The 17016-nt window shown below is 39.3% G+C and overlaps 1 protein-coding gene across 1 annotated transcript in view; it reads right to left on the reverse strand.

Annotated features, from left to right (window-relative positions):
- The window catches only part of ACTR3 (actin related protein 3), a 48339-nt gene extending 32210 nt beyond the window's left edge, over positions 1 to 16129 (reverse strand). Inside the window, exon 1 of the mRNA XM_038421992.2 lies at positions 15768 to 16129. Coding sequence (XP_038277920.1) covers positions 15768 to 15811 — 44 coding nt within the window. The 5' untranslated portion in view covers positions 15812 to 16129. The remainder of the gene's footprint in view (positions 1 to 15767) is intronic.
- Positions 16130 to 17016: the final 887 nt, after the last annotated feature.

Genomic DNA, 17016 nt, shown 5'->3' on the forward strand with positions numbered 1-17016 from the left:
TTTACATTCATCCTTCTCATCACCTCATCATTTTGTTGATCCAGCTAATTTTTAACGTTCTTCTGTAACACCACAACTCAAAACCTCTGAGTTGTGTCTGTGTCCTTTCTAAGAGTCCAGTTTCCACATCTGTACAGCAGGGGTGACCAAATGTAGCACATCAGCAATCTAGTGCGGATATGCAGTTTTAACTTTTGACTACACGGAAGTCTATGTTACTGAATACATTTTAGGTAAGCTGTATCCTGATCTTGATGTTTTGGTTTTTTTTTTTTAATCACATCTTCTGTCTGATGTTATTAGACTCCCCGAGTAGGGGAAACTATTCACTTGTTCCACAACAAAGTACGAACTGAAGAGCAACAGTAAAATGAAAAAAAGAGTGCCACTCAATTACATCACATGAAAGCAGACAAGTAAATATAAAATTTGTCAGTAAGTGCTTGTATACAAATGCTATAATTTTAAGTACTATGGATAAGTGAATTTGAGAGTGTGATATTAAATGAGGATATTGATATAACAGGCATCACAGAGACTTGATGAATTGATGATAATGATCATCATCAATGGGACATGATAATACCAGAGGAACAAAATATATAGGAATGACAAAGTAGCTTGTGCTGGGGGTGGAAGTGGCATATATATTTGAAAGAAAGCATAAAGTCAAAGATAGTAAAAATCTCAAATGACAAACTGTATCAGAGAATCTCAATGAATAAAAATTCCATGTTTGAATAACGGTATAGGTAGTAGGAATATACTACCAAGCAGCTGATCATGACGACAGTGACAGTGACTGTGAAATGCTCAGGGAGATTAAAGAGGCTACAAAAACAGAAAAGTAAATACTAATGAAGGATTTCAATGATCCCATATTGGCTGGGTACATGTCACCTGAGGATGGGATGAAGAGAATTTCTAGACACCATTAATGATTGCTTCTTGGAGCAGCTAGCCCTGGAACTCAAAAGGGGAGAGGCAATTCTTGATTCAGTCCTAAGCGGATCTGGTCTAAGAAGTGAATATAGCTGAACCACTCAGTAACAGCAGCCTTATAATTATATTATAATTTAATATAATTAAATTTAACATCCTTGTAAGTGGGGAAAATACCAAAGAAACCCATCACAGTAGCATTTAACTTCAAAAAGGGGAACTACAAAAAAAAAAAAGATGAAGTTTGTTCCTTTTAACTTCTATTTAACTATCACAAGAGTGAAATGCCTTCACACTGCATGGAAACTATTTAAAAACCACCACAATAGAGGCTCAAACTAAATGTATACCCCAAAAAGTCAGAGAACCAAAAACATGCTACCATGGCTAAACAGCACAGTAAAAGAGGCAGTTAGAGGCAAAAGGCATCCTTTAGAAGGCTATCCTACTGAGGAAAATAGAAAGGAGCATAATGACAGGTTTCAGAGTAGCAGCGTGTTAGTCTGTATTCGCAAAAAAAAAAAATGCATCCGATGAAATGAGCTGTAGCTCACGAAAGCTTATGCTCAAATAAATTTGTTAGTCTCTAAGGTGCCACAAGTACTCCTTTTCTTTTTTTGAGAAAGGAGCATAAACTCTGGCAAGTCAAATGCAAAAATGTCATTAGGAAGGCCAAAAAAGAATCTGAAGAGCAACTAGCAAGACACTAACTGCAGATTTTTTTTTTTTAAAGTATATCAGAAGCAGGAAGCCTGCTAAACAATCAGTTGAGTCAATGGATGATAGTGGTGCTAAAGGAGTACTCAAGGAAGATAAGGCCATTGCAGATAAGCTAAATGAATTCTTAGCATTGGTCTTCACTGCACAGAATGTGAGTGAGATTCCTACACTTGAGCCATTCTTTTTAGAAAACAGATCTGAGGAACCCTTCTGGATTGAGAGGTCAAAAGAGATGGTTTTGGAACAAACTGATAAATTAAACAGTAATAAGCCACTGGGATCAGAGAGTATTCACCCAAGAGTTCTGAAGGAACTCGTTTGAAATTACAGAAGTACTAACTGTAGTATATAACCTATCACTTAAATCAGTCTCTGTACCAGATGACTGGCAGATAGCTAATGTGAAGCTGAATTTTTAAAAAGGCTCCAGAGACAATCCAACTGCAGGCCAGAAATGCCAATGTACTGAAGACAGGCTATCCAATGTTGTTGATGTATATGCCATTGACCGATATGCCCTGGCTGGTGTCTTCAAAACTTTCCCTCATTATATCTTCTTCATATACATTAAATAGCTGTGGAGTAGGATGTAACCTTTTGTGACGCTGCCATACTCAGATATTTCACAGTTCATTTGGATTGATGCTTTCTCTCCTCATTACAGGTTTTGGGGTTGGGTTTTTTTGGACAAATTGTAGGTCTTAAGTCAATATTACATTCTGTAGACCATTACCTCCACTATTTAAAATCCCTTTTCAAAAAAAAAAAAAAAAAAAAAAAAAAAAAAAAAAAAAGTACTTCTTCCATATCACCTAAAATAAAATTTACTATTTTGTATTTTTATCTATAGATAATTTTTAAAAATGAGGGAAAAGTAACTTCAAGTACTACTCTACTCAAATGCCCCTTCCAAATTGTACCTTATTTAAGTACGTCTCCCTAGCTGCTGTTTGACACACTGACACAAACAAGATGATAATTACCTTTAGCACAGGAAATAATGAAACTTAGAGGAGAGGAAAGTGATCAGGAACAGTCAGCATGGATTCACCAAGGGAAGGTCATGCCTGACTAATCTAATCGCCTTTTATGATGAGATTACTGGTTCTGTGGATGAAGGGAAAGCAGTGGATGTATTGTTTCTTGACTTTAGCAAAGCTTTTGACACGGTCTCCCACAGCATTCTTGTCAGCAAGTTAAGGAAGTATGGGCTGGATGAATGCACTATAAGGTGGGTAGAAAGCTGGCTAGATTGTCGGGCTCAACGGGTAGTGATCAATGGCTCCATGTCTAGTTGGCAGCCGGTGTCAAGTGGAGTGCCCCAGGGGTCGGTCCTGGGGCCCGTTTTGTTCAATATCTTCATAAATGATCTGGAGGATGGTGTGGATTGCACTCTCAGCAAATTTGCGGATGATACTAAACTGGGAGGAGTGGTAGATACGCTGGAGGGGAGGGATAGGATACAGAAGGACCTAGACAAATTGGAGGATTGGGCCAAAAGAAATCTAATGAGGTTCAATAAGGATAAGTGCAGGGTCCTGCACTTAGGATGGAAGAATCCAATGCACCGCTACAGACTAGGGACCGAATGGCTCGGCAGCAGTTCTGCGGAAAAGGACCTAGGGGTGACAGTGGACGAGAAGCTGGATATGAGTCAGCAGTGTGCCCTTGTTGCCAAGAAGGCCAATGGCATTTTGGGATGTATAAGTAGGGGCATAGCGAGCAGATCGAGGGACGTGATCGTTCCCCTCTATTCGACACTGGTGAGGCCTCATCTGGAGTACTGTGTCCAGTTTTGGGCCCCACACTACAGGAAGGATGTGGATAAATTGGAAAGAGTACAACGAAGGGCAACAAAAATGATTAGGGGTCTAGAGCACATGACTTATGAGGAGAGGCTGAGGGAGCTGGGATTGTTTAGTCTGCAGAAGAGAAGAATGAGGGGGGATTTGATAGCTGCTTTCAACTACCTGAAAGGGGGTTTCAAAGAGGATGGCTCTAGACTGTTCTCAATGGTAGCAGATGACAGAACGAGGAGTAATGGTCTCAAGTTGCAATGGGGGAGGTTTAGATTGGATATTAGGAAAAACTTTTTCACTAAGAGGGTGGTGAAACACTGGAATGCGTTACCTAGGGAGGTGGTAGAATCTCCTTCCTTAGAGGTTTTTAAGGTCAGGCTTGAAAAAGCCCTGGCTGGGATGATTTAACTGGGACTTGGTCCTGCTTTGAGCAGGGGGTTGGACTAGATGACCTTCTGGGGTCCCTTCCAACCCTGATATTCTATGATTCTATGATTCTATGAAACTAACTATTCAGAAAATTTCAGAGTAGCAACCCTGTTAATCTGTATTCGCAAAAAGAAAAGGAGGACGTTCTTGTAAACTGCTGGAATGTCCCACCTTGATTATCACTACAAAAGTTCCCCCCCCCCAACTCTCCTGCTGGTAACAGCTCACCGTAAGTGATCACTCTCTTTACAGTAACACCCATTGTTTCATGTTCTCTATGTATACAAATCTCCCCCACTGAATTTTGCACTGAATGCATCCAATGAAGTTAGCTGTAGCTCACGAAAGCTTATGCTCAAATAAATTTGTTAGTCTCTAAAGTGCCACAAGTCCTCCTTTTCTTTATTCAGAAAGTGCTGTCAAAGACACAAAACAAAATGGAAAGAATTTTTTTCCTGTAATCTTTTAGTTAATGAAAACTTAAGTGTTACACAGAACGATGGTAGGTACAAAATGTTAAGACAAGTGATTACGTAGATGTCCTTAACGACTGGTAAAATGGATAAAACTAGTAAGGATATTCAAGCCAACTGGAAGTTTATAGACTAACTTCCTTGCTACTCTACATTGTTACTTTTTCCACATCGCATATATGCAAAATATTATGTGATGCACAATTTATTAGTGAATAAAATCTACTACACATTTCTACAGTCTTTCATCATTAAACTGCAGAATCTCCACACTCTAGATGAAACAAGAGTCTTCAACATTCATTTTACAACTGAAACAATTATACTTAAATAAATTACATCTAGTCCACACAAATGTTGCTGCTTTTTACTTCCTTTCAGGTACACTCTCAGTAGCAGCTTTTACAACAACAAACAGCACAAAATACATATGCTAATGTAAACTTTGAAACAAATGAAACAGTACAATGATGTTCAATGACTAGCAATATCTGATGGATTAAGTCATCCAAAAAAAATGGCCCACGACTGGTCCTTTCCAGCAAGGAGACCTGGAAAGTCTGCAGTCCAGTAATGTCTTATCTACAGTAGAAAATTTTGTACTAATTTTGCATCAGTTGTGCCTGGTGGTATTCTATTTAGGGTTTTCATACTGTACTCAAAGCATTATTAGAGTTATTTCCACAGTTAAGGAGGACATTTACAACAGTGGAAGCACTATGTGGAAAAGGATCAGATGTTTTTAAAGCATCACAAAAACTCCTTCGGCACATCACTGCTAAAAAATGAACATATTTAATCTTTACATATGTATGTTGAAGTGACCACAAGAAGTGTGGACAAAGCTGTGGGACTGCTGAAGACTAATTTCAGTCTTTTATGTTGTTGCTGTATTTGAATCAATATGGAGATTCAGGACAGTTAGGGAGCCCAAAAAGAGTGTATTTTTCATTTCTCCTGAAGAAGAGAATAAAGGAAAATAAATTGCAAATCCTCTCCTGTAGGATAGATTTTGTGCTACAGCTGGAGCAGATAAAAGTTGGTCAGGAAGCAGTGAAGCCTCTGAAATCTCCTCAATACTTGAATTACTGCGAAATGACACGGGAAGAAAGGGCTGTTCATAGAAGAAATTAATTAGCCTAATATCTCTTCTCAAATGCTCTTAAGAATTAGACATGGGATGATAAGTCTAGGCAAGAACTGAGACCAAACTAAAATTCACTATTTGCTGACAAGAAAACTTTCAGTGAGCACTGTTTCTTCAATCCAGTGCCCCGAACTTCTGTACTAGTGAAGTTCTAATTATTAGCTAGTATGGGACTGGTCTTTATCTTAAGAATTTTGATTTTTGTTTTTGGTTTGCAACTACTTTAATCATAAATGTTGGGTTTTAAATAACTTTAAATTCACAGGACTAAATTACTACTAGTCAAAAATGGAAACTTAACATTGAAACTGAAGGAGAAGGACACAATTACAAATTATCCCAGACAAAATACTCTGTAAGGATGCAGACTAGAAAACCAGAGACAGTAATCTAAAAGTGTTTCTAGACATAGGGGATGTTATGGGCAGTGCAAACCAGACAACTGGACCAGGCAACTATTGCAACGCTGGATATTTGAGAGGATGCTGTAGAACAGAATGTAGGAGTTTAAAACAAAACAAAACAAAACAACATTCTTCCCCTAAACAGAGACTATTGTAAATTCACTTTGGTGAATATTTTCACTGCGACAATACATACTTACCTGCCTTAAGCCATTAATATTAAATAAGGTCTTGATAAAATGTAAAGTGCAACCAGGGAGTTATAGCTGTGTAAAGAGAAAGGAAGCTACCATTTATTTTGACAATTGTCTAGGTATCTTGGAAAAGAAAGGAAAAAAACTTCTAAAATGCTGATTTACATTTCAAAGTATTATTGTTTTTCTTGTATTTAATAAACAGAACTACGATTTATCCAAATTCTGCTTTTATCTGTGTCTTTATTTCCTGAATCTGAGTAAACCTGTACAAAATGGAATAGATTCTTAACACAAAACAAATCCAAAATTCAGAAACTTCTTAACTACTCTAAAGCATTTGCTATATGGAGAAATTCACCAAAACATTCCCATTCATTCTTCTACCACCAGTTGAACCAGGGGAAGCAACTGAACCACAGTGAAAACAATGAGAAGCAGCAGTGCAAGCAAACCTTCTGTGGCCAAAACCATCTTATCACAAAAAGAAAAGGCACCTTGTGGCACCTTAGAGACTAACAAATTTATTAGAGCATAAGCTTTTGTGAGCTACAGCTCATTCTTATCACAGTTTCAATTAAAATGGCAATTTTTTAAAAAATGGCACAGGCCACCAGAACCTTGTTTAAACTGGGAGCTGCAGTATAGACATTCAGCAGAACCTGTGGGAGTGTTTTGGTTAAATTTTCCCAGTGTAAACATAGCTAATGAGTCTATTGCTACCATGTTACGTTTGATGGTAGAAACAGACTTTAGTAGCTAGGTTATAAATAGTTACTATTAAGGCTGCTTGGCATCCACAACAGCATGATAAACCTGTCCAGGATCAATCTTTTTATAATAAATTCAGATATTTAACAGTGTCTTGACCACAATTCATAGTGCCATAAAGCATCCTCCAGAGACTCCAGTCTCAAAACTCCCACCCTCTTCTGATATCTTAGAGCTCCTAAGATATCAGAAGAGGGTGGGAGTTTTGAGACTGGAGTCTCTGGAGGATGCTTTATGGCACCATGAATTCCAAACAAATACAAATCAAGCCCACAGGATCTGAACAGTTTCTGGACAAAATTAGGACACCACAATGTTTTTTCTCACTTGATGCTGCTGTTTGTGGTATAGCACTCTCCTAAAAAAACACCACGAGGAGTGACCTCCAACACAATCTATGCCAAGGGTGGCCAAACCACGGCTCACAAGCTGCATGTGGCTCTTTTACAGTTGAAGTGAAGCTTCTTGTTGAATATATCGTATCTAGCAGCACTACACATATCTAAAAATTGTTACCAGAATACAACATGTGGGCGGAAGGAAGTAATTTGGGAATCTATTTGCCAGTGGCCAGAGAGAAGTTGTTCTTGGGGAAAGTAACACTAATCAGTGTCTACTATACTTAAGTTTTCAGTAAATTAAAACATATCAAATATGCCAGGCTGTCATGGTTAGTAAAATAAGTTTTCTAGTGGGAACAAACAATCAGACTACTGTCTTTGAGTCAGCACAGACAGGTTTTGTGTGTGGTACTACTTATGGCTTTTTTAAGCAGCAGCAGCAGCAGTGAAATTAACAACATTCTGGTCAGTCTCACTGCTGCCATTCAGAACCCACTAGGTAGCAATAAAAATTTCAAGAACCATGTCAATTTCATGGTGCAGCACAGAGAAACCAGAGCTGCAGAGGCCACACACTGGGGTTATTCATGGGTGATAACACAAAAATGGAGACTAGAAGAGAGGTAGAGTAGCTGAAACCTATTCCTCCTGAAGCAACCAGGAGGCTCTGGAGTTGGAAAAGTAGTTTCTAGCAGCAGGGGGGAGGGTGGGAGAGAGAAGAGAGACACAGGATTAAGGATAAAGAGGGAGGATAAAGCTCCAAATTAAGATACCTATATTTTGAAGCAGATATTTGTGTGAACACAAATTGTACCTATCCAGTTCCTTGGGTGTGTCTGACAATCAAGATATGCTTGTGGGGAAAATAATTTTACCCAAACTGGATAAAAATGATTTCCTTAATTTTATATTTCACATATTAAGATATGCAACAAAATTGCCAATTTTGATAAAGCAAACTAGATGTTGTATTTTAATTCTCTGGAGCTTAAAAAGTTCAGTAGAAATATTGGAGGAAGCCATGTGCTTACAGTTTCTAATGCCGTTGCATTTAAGAAGAATGTTCTGTTATATTGCTGTTGTGATGGCTATTAATATAGATTTTAACATCTGTCCCAAACAAAAAAAAAAAAGCAACAATAAAAGGATCACAATTGTTATATCAGCTAATTTTTACTCAGATTTGGGATAAAGATATACAAATGAAAGCCCAATTAAAATCATGCTTTTCCATGCTATGTCATTTCAGCACCTACCTTAAGATCAGGTTAAACAGCCATCAGCACTATGGCAGCTACTAGAAAGGTGTCTCCTCTAACTGTTCAAACTGGCTTGGGTACCTAAATATAATTTTCTACTAAGTTAAATTCACAGGTATTCAAGGTTTGTAAAATAACTGCAGTAGTGACTTGACTCTTTAGAAATTATATCTTTATATTTGAAAGTTAGAGCGGACGATAAGACGCATTTAAAAGTATACCATTGCTCAAAAAGGGAACTTACTCATAATCTCCTCAATTTATAGTTTAGCCATCCCTATATAAAGAAGATAATATCTGTAAATGTTATACCATAGCAGATTAACAAAGCCAAATAGAGGCATGACTACAAGCACTTATTACCATACCACCCTGATCTAACTTGTAATTCTAAATCCATTTGCTTTCTATTTGTGAAACTCCTTTCAAGTAATTATTTTTAAAATGCTAAAAATATATATCTTATTTGAAAGCAGTTCTCAAAAATAAGAAATGGCACATAGCTTTGAATGTTACGTTTGTATTACAAGTGTAATTTGTGTTGGCATTGACAGAATGCTCCCTTTCTCCTACCACATCCTTTGGGACCTGCACATTCATGTTTGAGTGTCCTAACAATATGCCTCTGTATTTCAACACAGAAGACAGAGCTGGACATATGCTGTATTGCTAATTGGTCATTACTTTCAAATTCATCCACGTAATCTACCTATCTTAAAGAAAAACATTAAAATGTACTTTATATTATAGCTAATACATGTGAAAGTGCGTCCAACTAAAGGGTAAAACAAAATGCCCTAGAATTTTGGAAGAGATTTTAGCATACAGGTATGTATAAAATTTCGTAACGTACCACTACACAGACAAAAACAACAAAATCAGGCCCACCCCTTAGAATAGGCCAACAGCTTTCCAACATCCATCAGAAGAAGCCTGAGAGAAAAGATTTATCATCTATTAAGCTCTGAAGTCAACTAGCCAGGAGTCTGCTGGGCAGATAGAAACAGCAAATTCCAAAGTCAAGTCTTCCACTTGAAGAAAACCCTGCTATTGGCCCCGACACAAAAAAACTACCCCCACTGACTTCTGCTTTCGTGACAGTACACAAAGGAAAATTAAGACACTTTACTCACATCAATCATGACTTGCTAATGATTTTCCCCAATCTTTTGGGGAAGTGTGTAAAATGTACAGCTGTTTAACTGCATTTCTTCCATATAATGTGATGCAGGCATTCCGCACAATGAATAAAAATGTCCAGAGCATCATACACATTTGTGCTGGTTTAACCGCTTAACATATTAATTTAAGGAGGTAACCAAGTCGTGTTTGTCTGTCAAGAGCAGACTTGCATTAAAATACCAGTTTACATAGTCATGTTGCAACATGTTTCTACATCAGGACAATGTTTAAATTAGAAGCAGTTGTCTTCTGAAAAAGAATCCTTCTGAACTGTAGACAAAACTTGCAAATAAATCTTGTCTTAATAAAAGCTAGTCTCGTTTAAGATTTTTTTTTAAACCACATAGGCTCAAGTCTGACAGTAAATATACAAGGGCAGTGATATTTCTGAAATCTCTTGCAGATGCTGAACGTGGAGATAAATCTAAGGCAACTCATGACCAAAAAAACCCCAATGCTAGTAAGTATGCAACATTCTCAGAAATAAAATAATCAGAGATATTGCATCACCCAAAGAATTAAAACTGGAATCAGTCCAGTGACAGCATGCACTGTCTCTCACTCCTCACAGTCTAAATTAGTCCACATTACGCAGCTGTAAAGTTCTAAGCACCATGCAATTACCACAAGCGGGAAAATAGGAGCCTCACAAGAAAGGCATCAGAATAAGACACTTCCCACACCTAAACACTAATTTAGAGTCAAACAAAATGGAGAACCCATGTTCAGATGAGAGAGAAAAATAGAATGGTGTTCCAGCATTAAAAAAAAAAAAAGGTTCAGAGATTGGTTCAACAACATTTTCAATGTAGGAGGTATCCTCATCTTTGACTTATTCAATTATTTCTCAAAAACAATAAATATTGGCAAGATGTCATGTGTACCACCTAAAATTCTAGTAGTACTTGCTTCCCTTGGTAGTTTATATAAAGATTCCTGAACCAGGTACACATTCCAAGGCCTACTTTCAGACTAGGAATGTTTTAGAAAGGTAGCTTGTCCAAGGGTAACTTTTGCATTTCCTGACCCTTTTTGATTAAGTAGCCTTAGCATGGCATTCATATATTTGATTTATTCTTCTTCTTCACATTTGATAAAAAAAGAAACTGTTCATACACTAAGTCAATGGTGTCAAACAGCTGACCCATAGTCCCACCTAACTATTTATCCAGCCCGCATGACAGATTAGATTCTCAAGCTTTCATTTTGTTAAGAAGTTAGCTTCTAGCCCTTATGGTTCTGAAAAGAAAACTTGCATTCAGATCAGGTTTGGAACTGAGGTACCACTGTCCTTCTGAATTGACAACATGCCACTGCCCCATATTGACGATAAATAGGCCCATGAGTTAAAAGCGCATAACTGACAATTGCTGCATTTCTTGCACCTTCCTCTAAATCATCCACATAGTATTGCACTAGACAGACCACTGGTTCTGTTTTCCTAAAAGCCAAAATTTTCAACTAATTTTGGTGCTCAAATGTACATCTCATCTGCACATTTACCACATTACCTGTGTGGTGTGGGCAACCCAGATACTAGTATGGGCAAATGGCAAAAAAAAACCCAAACACCAAAACAGAAGCTGAAAAGTACCCCACATAGTTTCTCTCATTGCATTAATATTTCTCAAGTAGCCTCAACTAAATGTTAGTTACTACTATCAGGACCATATTCTCCCTTGATCTTTGTGCAAGTTTTCCATCTGGCCAATGGACAATATAAAAGTGATTTGGCCTTCTTTTTAGAATTAGTTTGATTCTCCAATCACTTTTCTTCAACAGGAAATTTAAATGACAGTAGCAGATTGAAAAAGAACTGCAATGGCAGCAGCAACAGAAAGATAGACGTATAAATTACATTATTTTTGATGAACTGTGATGTGTATTTCAATGAGACACTTAAAAGTTGTGTCAACAGCTAGAGAGCTGTACATTTTAATGTCACAAAGTAAACTAGGATTCACTAGGCTCTTCTAAAAGTCCATGCAGCTACTAAGTGTTCATGGTCAAAAGTTATTTTCAATCTTATAATAAAAAGTTATAAGTTTTAAAAATACTTAAAAAAAATTAAAAAAAAAAGTTTAAAATTTTCAACTCCACCTCCAAATCTAGCACAGAGCCTATTCACACATGAAGCATAGAGGGCACCCCTCTGTCCACACCAGAGTTACTGGCAAGCAGAAAAGCCCTTAAAATCCTGAAATGGTATTTTTCCCTTTTCCATGAATGAGTGGCTCAAGAGATTTTGCTCATGGTTCCCCACACACACAAAAAATCAATTCTAAACGTGGAAAATTTAACCCCAAAAGGAGAATTTTTAAACATCAAAGCATATGAAAACTGGGGTTATAAAAAAAGTCTCATTGTAATCTTAACTATTAAAAAAGATACTATAATTAACTAAGTTAATCTAAATAATAAAGATGATAGTTTAGTGCAGGTTTCAGAGTAGCAGCCATGTTAGTCTGTATTCTCAAAAAGAAAAGGAGTACTTGTGGCACCTTAGAGACTAACAAATTTATTAGAGCATAAGCTTTCGTGAGCTACAGCTCACTTCATCGGATGCATTCAATGAAGTGAGCTGTAGCTCACGAAAGTTTAGTGCAGTAGTTCTCAACCAGAGGTACAAGTACCTGTGGGGGTACGCAGAGGTCTTCCAGGGGGTACATCTAGATATTTGTCTAGTTTTACAACAGGCTACATAAAAAGCACTAGCAAATTCAGTACAAACTAAAATCCCATATAGACAATGACTTGTTTATACTGCTCTATGTACTATATACTGAAATGTCAGTAAAATATTTATATTCCAAATTATTTATTTTATAGTTATATGGTAAAAATCAGAAAGTAAGCAATTTTTCAGTAACAGTGTGCTGTGACACTGGTATTTTTATGTCTGATTTTGTAGACATGTAGTTTTTAAATGAGGTGAAACTTGGGGCACACAAGACAAATCACACTCCTGAAAGGGATATAGTAGTCTGGAAAAGTTGAGATCCACTGGCTTAGTGGATACAAATGAAAACTGGTGGGAAGAGTCTCATAATTAGAATGTCAGTACAAGACTCTCTAAGTACATTTTAGTGGGGCCTACAAACACCAAAGTATCAAATAAATAGAGAAACAGAACCCTCAAAACCTGTACATGTCTTTGCTGAGTAACCACATTACTGTAATAATGACTGGTTTCAGAGTTGCAGCTCTGTTAGTCTGTACTCGCAAAAAGAAAAGGAGTACTTATGGCACCTTAGAGACTAACAAATTTACTTGAGCATAAACTATGCATCCAATGAAGTGAGCTGTAGCTCACGAAAGCTTATGCTCAAATAAATTTGTTAGTCTCTAAGGTGTCACAAGTACTCCTTTTCTTTTTGCACATTACTGTAATCCTTGTTCTATATATTCTCTTACTCCCCTATTTAAATGTAGGCCCCAATAATAAAAAGGGATCCTTTACTCCTGTACGAAGACCGCTATAAAAAAATGGAAATTCATTGCAGGTATAAGTTATTCTCTTTACAGGCTCTAGGCTTGGTAAACTCTTCAGGGCAGGGGCCATGTATTCACTTGTAGTAGGTGCTTCACTGAAACACGTCATACTCAAAAAAGACAAATATGACAAAGCGCTCCCTATCTAATACTTAAAATGTGATATACAAAAGGAAAGAGTACATTCACACTTCAATATAAATTCAAGGTCTTTATTTCTGCTGTAACTCTAAATGCAACCTTACCTATGACAGGTTTCAGAGTAGTCGTGTTAGTCTATATTCACAAAAAGAAAAGGAGTACTTGTGGCACCTTAGAGATCAACAAATTTATTTGAGCATAAGCTTTCGTGAGCTACAGCTGAATTCCACTGAATGCATCTGATGAAGTGAGATGTAGCTCACGAAAGCTTATGCTCAAATAAATTTGTTAGTCTCTAAGGTGCCACAAGTACTCCTAACCTTACCTATGTTACCATTAGTGCACCACCATTATATACATATATACATGTGCAAGTTGTGCAGTTTATAAAAATGAACATTTATTGATGCTGTTATTCCAAATTGGCACTTTTAAATTTAAAGGGGGATGATGGGCTCACATTACTATTGTGAACCAATTTTCACAGTTCTGAAAGATCAAATCCCCCCAAAAGTTAAATATGCATATTATAGATACCCACATCTACTCTCAGTTTGCAATATGCCAAATAGATTATGTAAGATTCAATTTTAGTTTAAAACAAAACTTTCTATAAATGATCAAAAATTGATGGGAAGTTAAACAAGAGTAGTTTAGATAGCACAAAAAAAGGAGTACTTGTGGCACCTTAGAGACCAACAAATTTATTTGAGCATAAGCTTTTGTGAGCTACAGCTCACTTCATCGGATGCATTCAGTGACTGTCTGATGAAGTGAGCTGTAGCTCCTGAAAGCTTATGCTCAAATAAATTTGTTGGTCTCTAAGGTGCCACAAGTACTCCTTTTCTTTTTGCGGATACAGACTAACAGGGCTGCTACTCTGAAACCTGTCACTTAACACAGTCACTTTCCCTAGAGAAGAGGGAGGAGCTAGAACCACTACAAAATTTTTTTGATAGATTCTACAATAAAACCTTCTGAAACGTTTAAAAATAAATCATTCCATCTTTAAAATCCCACAGTAATCAGTAGCTCACAGGAGGAAAAAAAAATCCTTGCATTTCTTCAGTACACTACTACCATTAAGGATACAATAATCCTTCCAAGTTCAAACTCAGTCTTTACTTCCTACTTTTACCCACAGGGTCTTGCACACAGTGGGAAGACTAGGAGCAGCAAACACAGGCAACAACTGAAAGGAATTCTGAACCTCTGTCCCTTCCATCTATTTGCATTAGCTATCACTGGTACTTTCTCTCTACTCGTCCTCGGGTAATTGCTAAATACAAAATAGTTTCTAAAAAGGATTTGGTTCAGGTTTGACACTGAAAACTGCCATATAAGGTATAAAAGCCTGAAAGCAGGAAGAGGCTTTGACAAAACTAAGGAAGTTCCGCTGCGCTTGCTCACTAGAAGGGGGGGGAGGGTTTCCCCTATAGAGAAGTAATATTGAATAAATGATTTGATCCATATATTAAAAAAAAACATGGTATTTAGCAATAACCGGTGAGCTCAAAATATTTAATGCACACAATTACATGACTGAACAATAGAAATAATACTTCTTTTATCATTTTGCTATCCTATCTGGATTCTGAGTAGGGTCCACCCTAACCTCAGCAGCCCCTGAGCAGGAGCCTGCTTCCTGCAAGACACAGGCAGCAAGCTTGGTCTTGGGAGATTCTCAGTCCAGGGTGGGGAACACTGCTTCCTGAATGACCGAGACAGGAAGATTTCTAGAGCAGCAAATGGAATGAGTGAGATGAGGGTGGAGAGGGGACCCTACAAAAAAACCCAAAAGGGCGAGGGGAGAATGCTCACCTTAGGGTACTTTATTTTCCACCCAATGCACCCGATGAAGTGAGCTGTAGCTCACGAAAGCTTATGCTCTAATAAATTTGTTAGTCTCTAAGGTGCCACAAGTCCTCCTTTTCTTTTTCACCTTAAGATGTGACCCTGCCCCGAGAGTCAGGCTGATTTTTGGAGGGTCAGAGCAGACCCTGCCCCCGCACAGTCAGCCCAAAATAAACTGGGGGCGGGAGAGGGTGCGACTTGGAGAGAGGCCCACTCCCACAGGGAGTCGGGGGGTGGGTGCTGAAGTCAGGGTGGGAGCCCGCGCCCACCCAGATCTGGGGGACGGGGGGGGGGCTCCTGGGGGCGGGAGCCCGGGCTCACAAAGCCGTATGCGGAGGAGGGAAGGAGCTGCGCTGAAAGGGGAAGATGGGGGAGAAACGGGAGGAGGAGGGCACTTCAACCCCTTCCCCCGCTTTCTAGCCTCCTCTCCCCGCTGACACCCCCATCTTGTGGGGCAAGACAGCTCCTTGCAGCCTCCCCACCGGGGCGGGATCCGTGGGGTGGAGGAGATACCCCACCCCCCACGGGAGGAGGAGGAGGGGGGGGCACCCCCCGGTACCAAACTGTCAGCAGCCTCCCTGCTGCCCATTCATCGCCGGCTCGCCGCCCCCGCGCTCACCCCGTGCCGCAGTCCACCACGCAAGCCGGTAGCCGCCCTGCCATCCTCCTCGCTAGAGATGGTGCTGGCCGGGGAACGGTGGGGGACCCTGGACTCTCCTTCTCTCCCTCTCCACTACGGCGAAGCGAGCGCGGTCACTTCCGCAACACAGCCAGTCCCTCCCCCGCTCGCTCGCTCGCAGCCCGGCCGAACCCAAGATGGCCGACTCCCTCGGCCCTCCCAGCGCAGCACGGCGAGGCGGGAGGGCGCAACAACCGAACCATTCACTGACGTCCAATTTCTCGTCCTCGCCCATACGACCGGGTGTGAAGTAAAGCGGGCGGGCTCCTCTCCGCCCACTTATTTTTCTTCAAAGAGCCTTGGTTTCCGACGAAGTGAGCTGTAGCTCACGAAAGCTTATGCTCTAATAAATGTCAGGTTTCAGAGTAGCAGCCGTGTTAGTCTGTATTCGCAAAAAGAAAAGGAGGACTTGTGGCACCTTAGAGACTAACACATTTATTAGAGCATAAGCTTTCGTGAGCTACAGCTCGCTTCATCGGATGCGTGTATGATAAACCCACTGTTTCATGTTCTCTGTGTGTGTATATAAATCTCTCCTCTGTTTTTTCCACCTAATGCATCCGATGAAGTGAGCTGAAGCTCACGAAAGCTTATGCTCTAATAAATGTGTTAGTCTCTAAGGTGCCACAAGTACTCCTTTTCTTTTTTCTAATAAATGTGTTAGTCTCTAAGGTGCCACAAGTCCTCCTTTTCTTTTTGCGAATACAGACTAACACAGCTGCTACTCTGAAACCTTGGTTTCACCATGTGATTCTTCAAGGTCCTTTGGAAGGAGGATCAATTAACAAAAAAGGATCTGCCAGTTATTTGAATAAAGAGGCAGAAAGAATTATTCGCCTTCTGTTATTTGGGAAAAGACACAGGGACAATTGAGTGTTGGATGGAGGGAGGAGGAGTTGCAAAGATTAAACCACAATCAACCAAGTTCCTGTAAATTGGCCCCGTTGAAATAGTGGGACTGGGGAGGAGGGCTGCAGGCAATGTTCCCTCTAATTTCTGACAGACTGTGTGCGCAAAAAGTTTATTCTGTGCAAATTTTTGTGCACGCGGTGTTTCACTGCGTGCGCGGGGTTTAGGATCTGTGTGAGTACGCGCACAGCTTAGAGGGAACAGTGGCTGCAGGCATCACCAAACTCAATTCCCAGTAATTAGGGTCTTTTGAAATGGTGGGATGAGGGAGTACTCAGTT

This window comes from Dermochelys coriacea, chromosome 11 (assembly GCF_009764565.3).
Source record: "Dermochelys coriacea isolate rDerCor1 chromosome 11, rDerCor1.pri.v4, whole genome shotgun sequence".
NCBI lineage: Eukaryota > Metazoa > Chordata > Testudines > Dermochelyidae > Dermochelys > Dermochelys coriacea.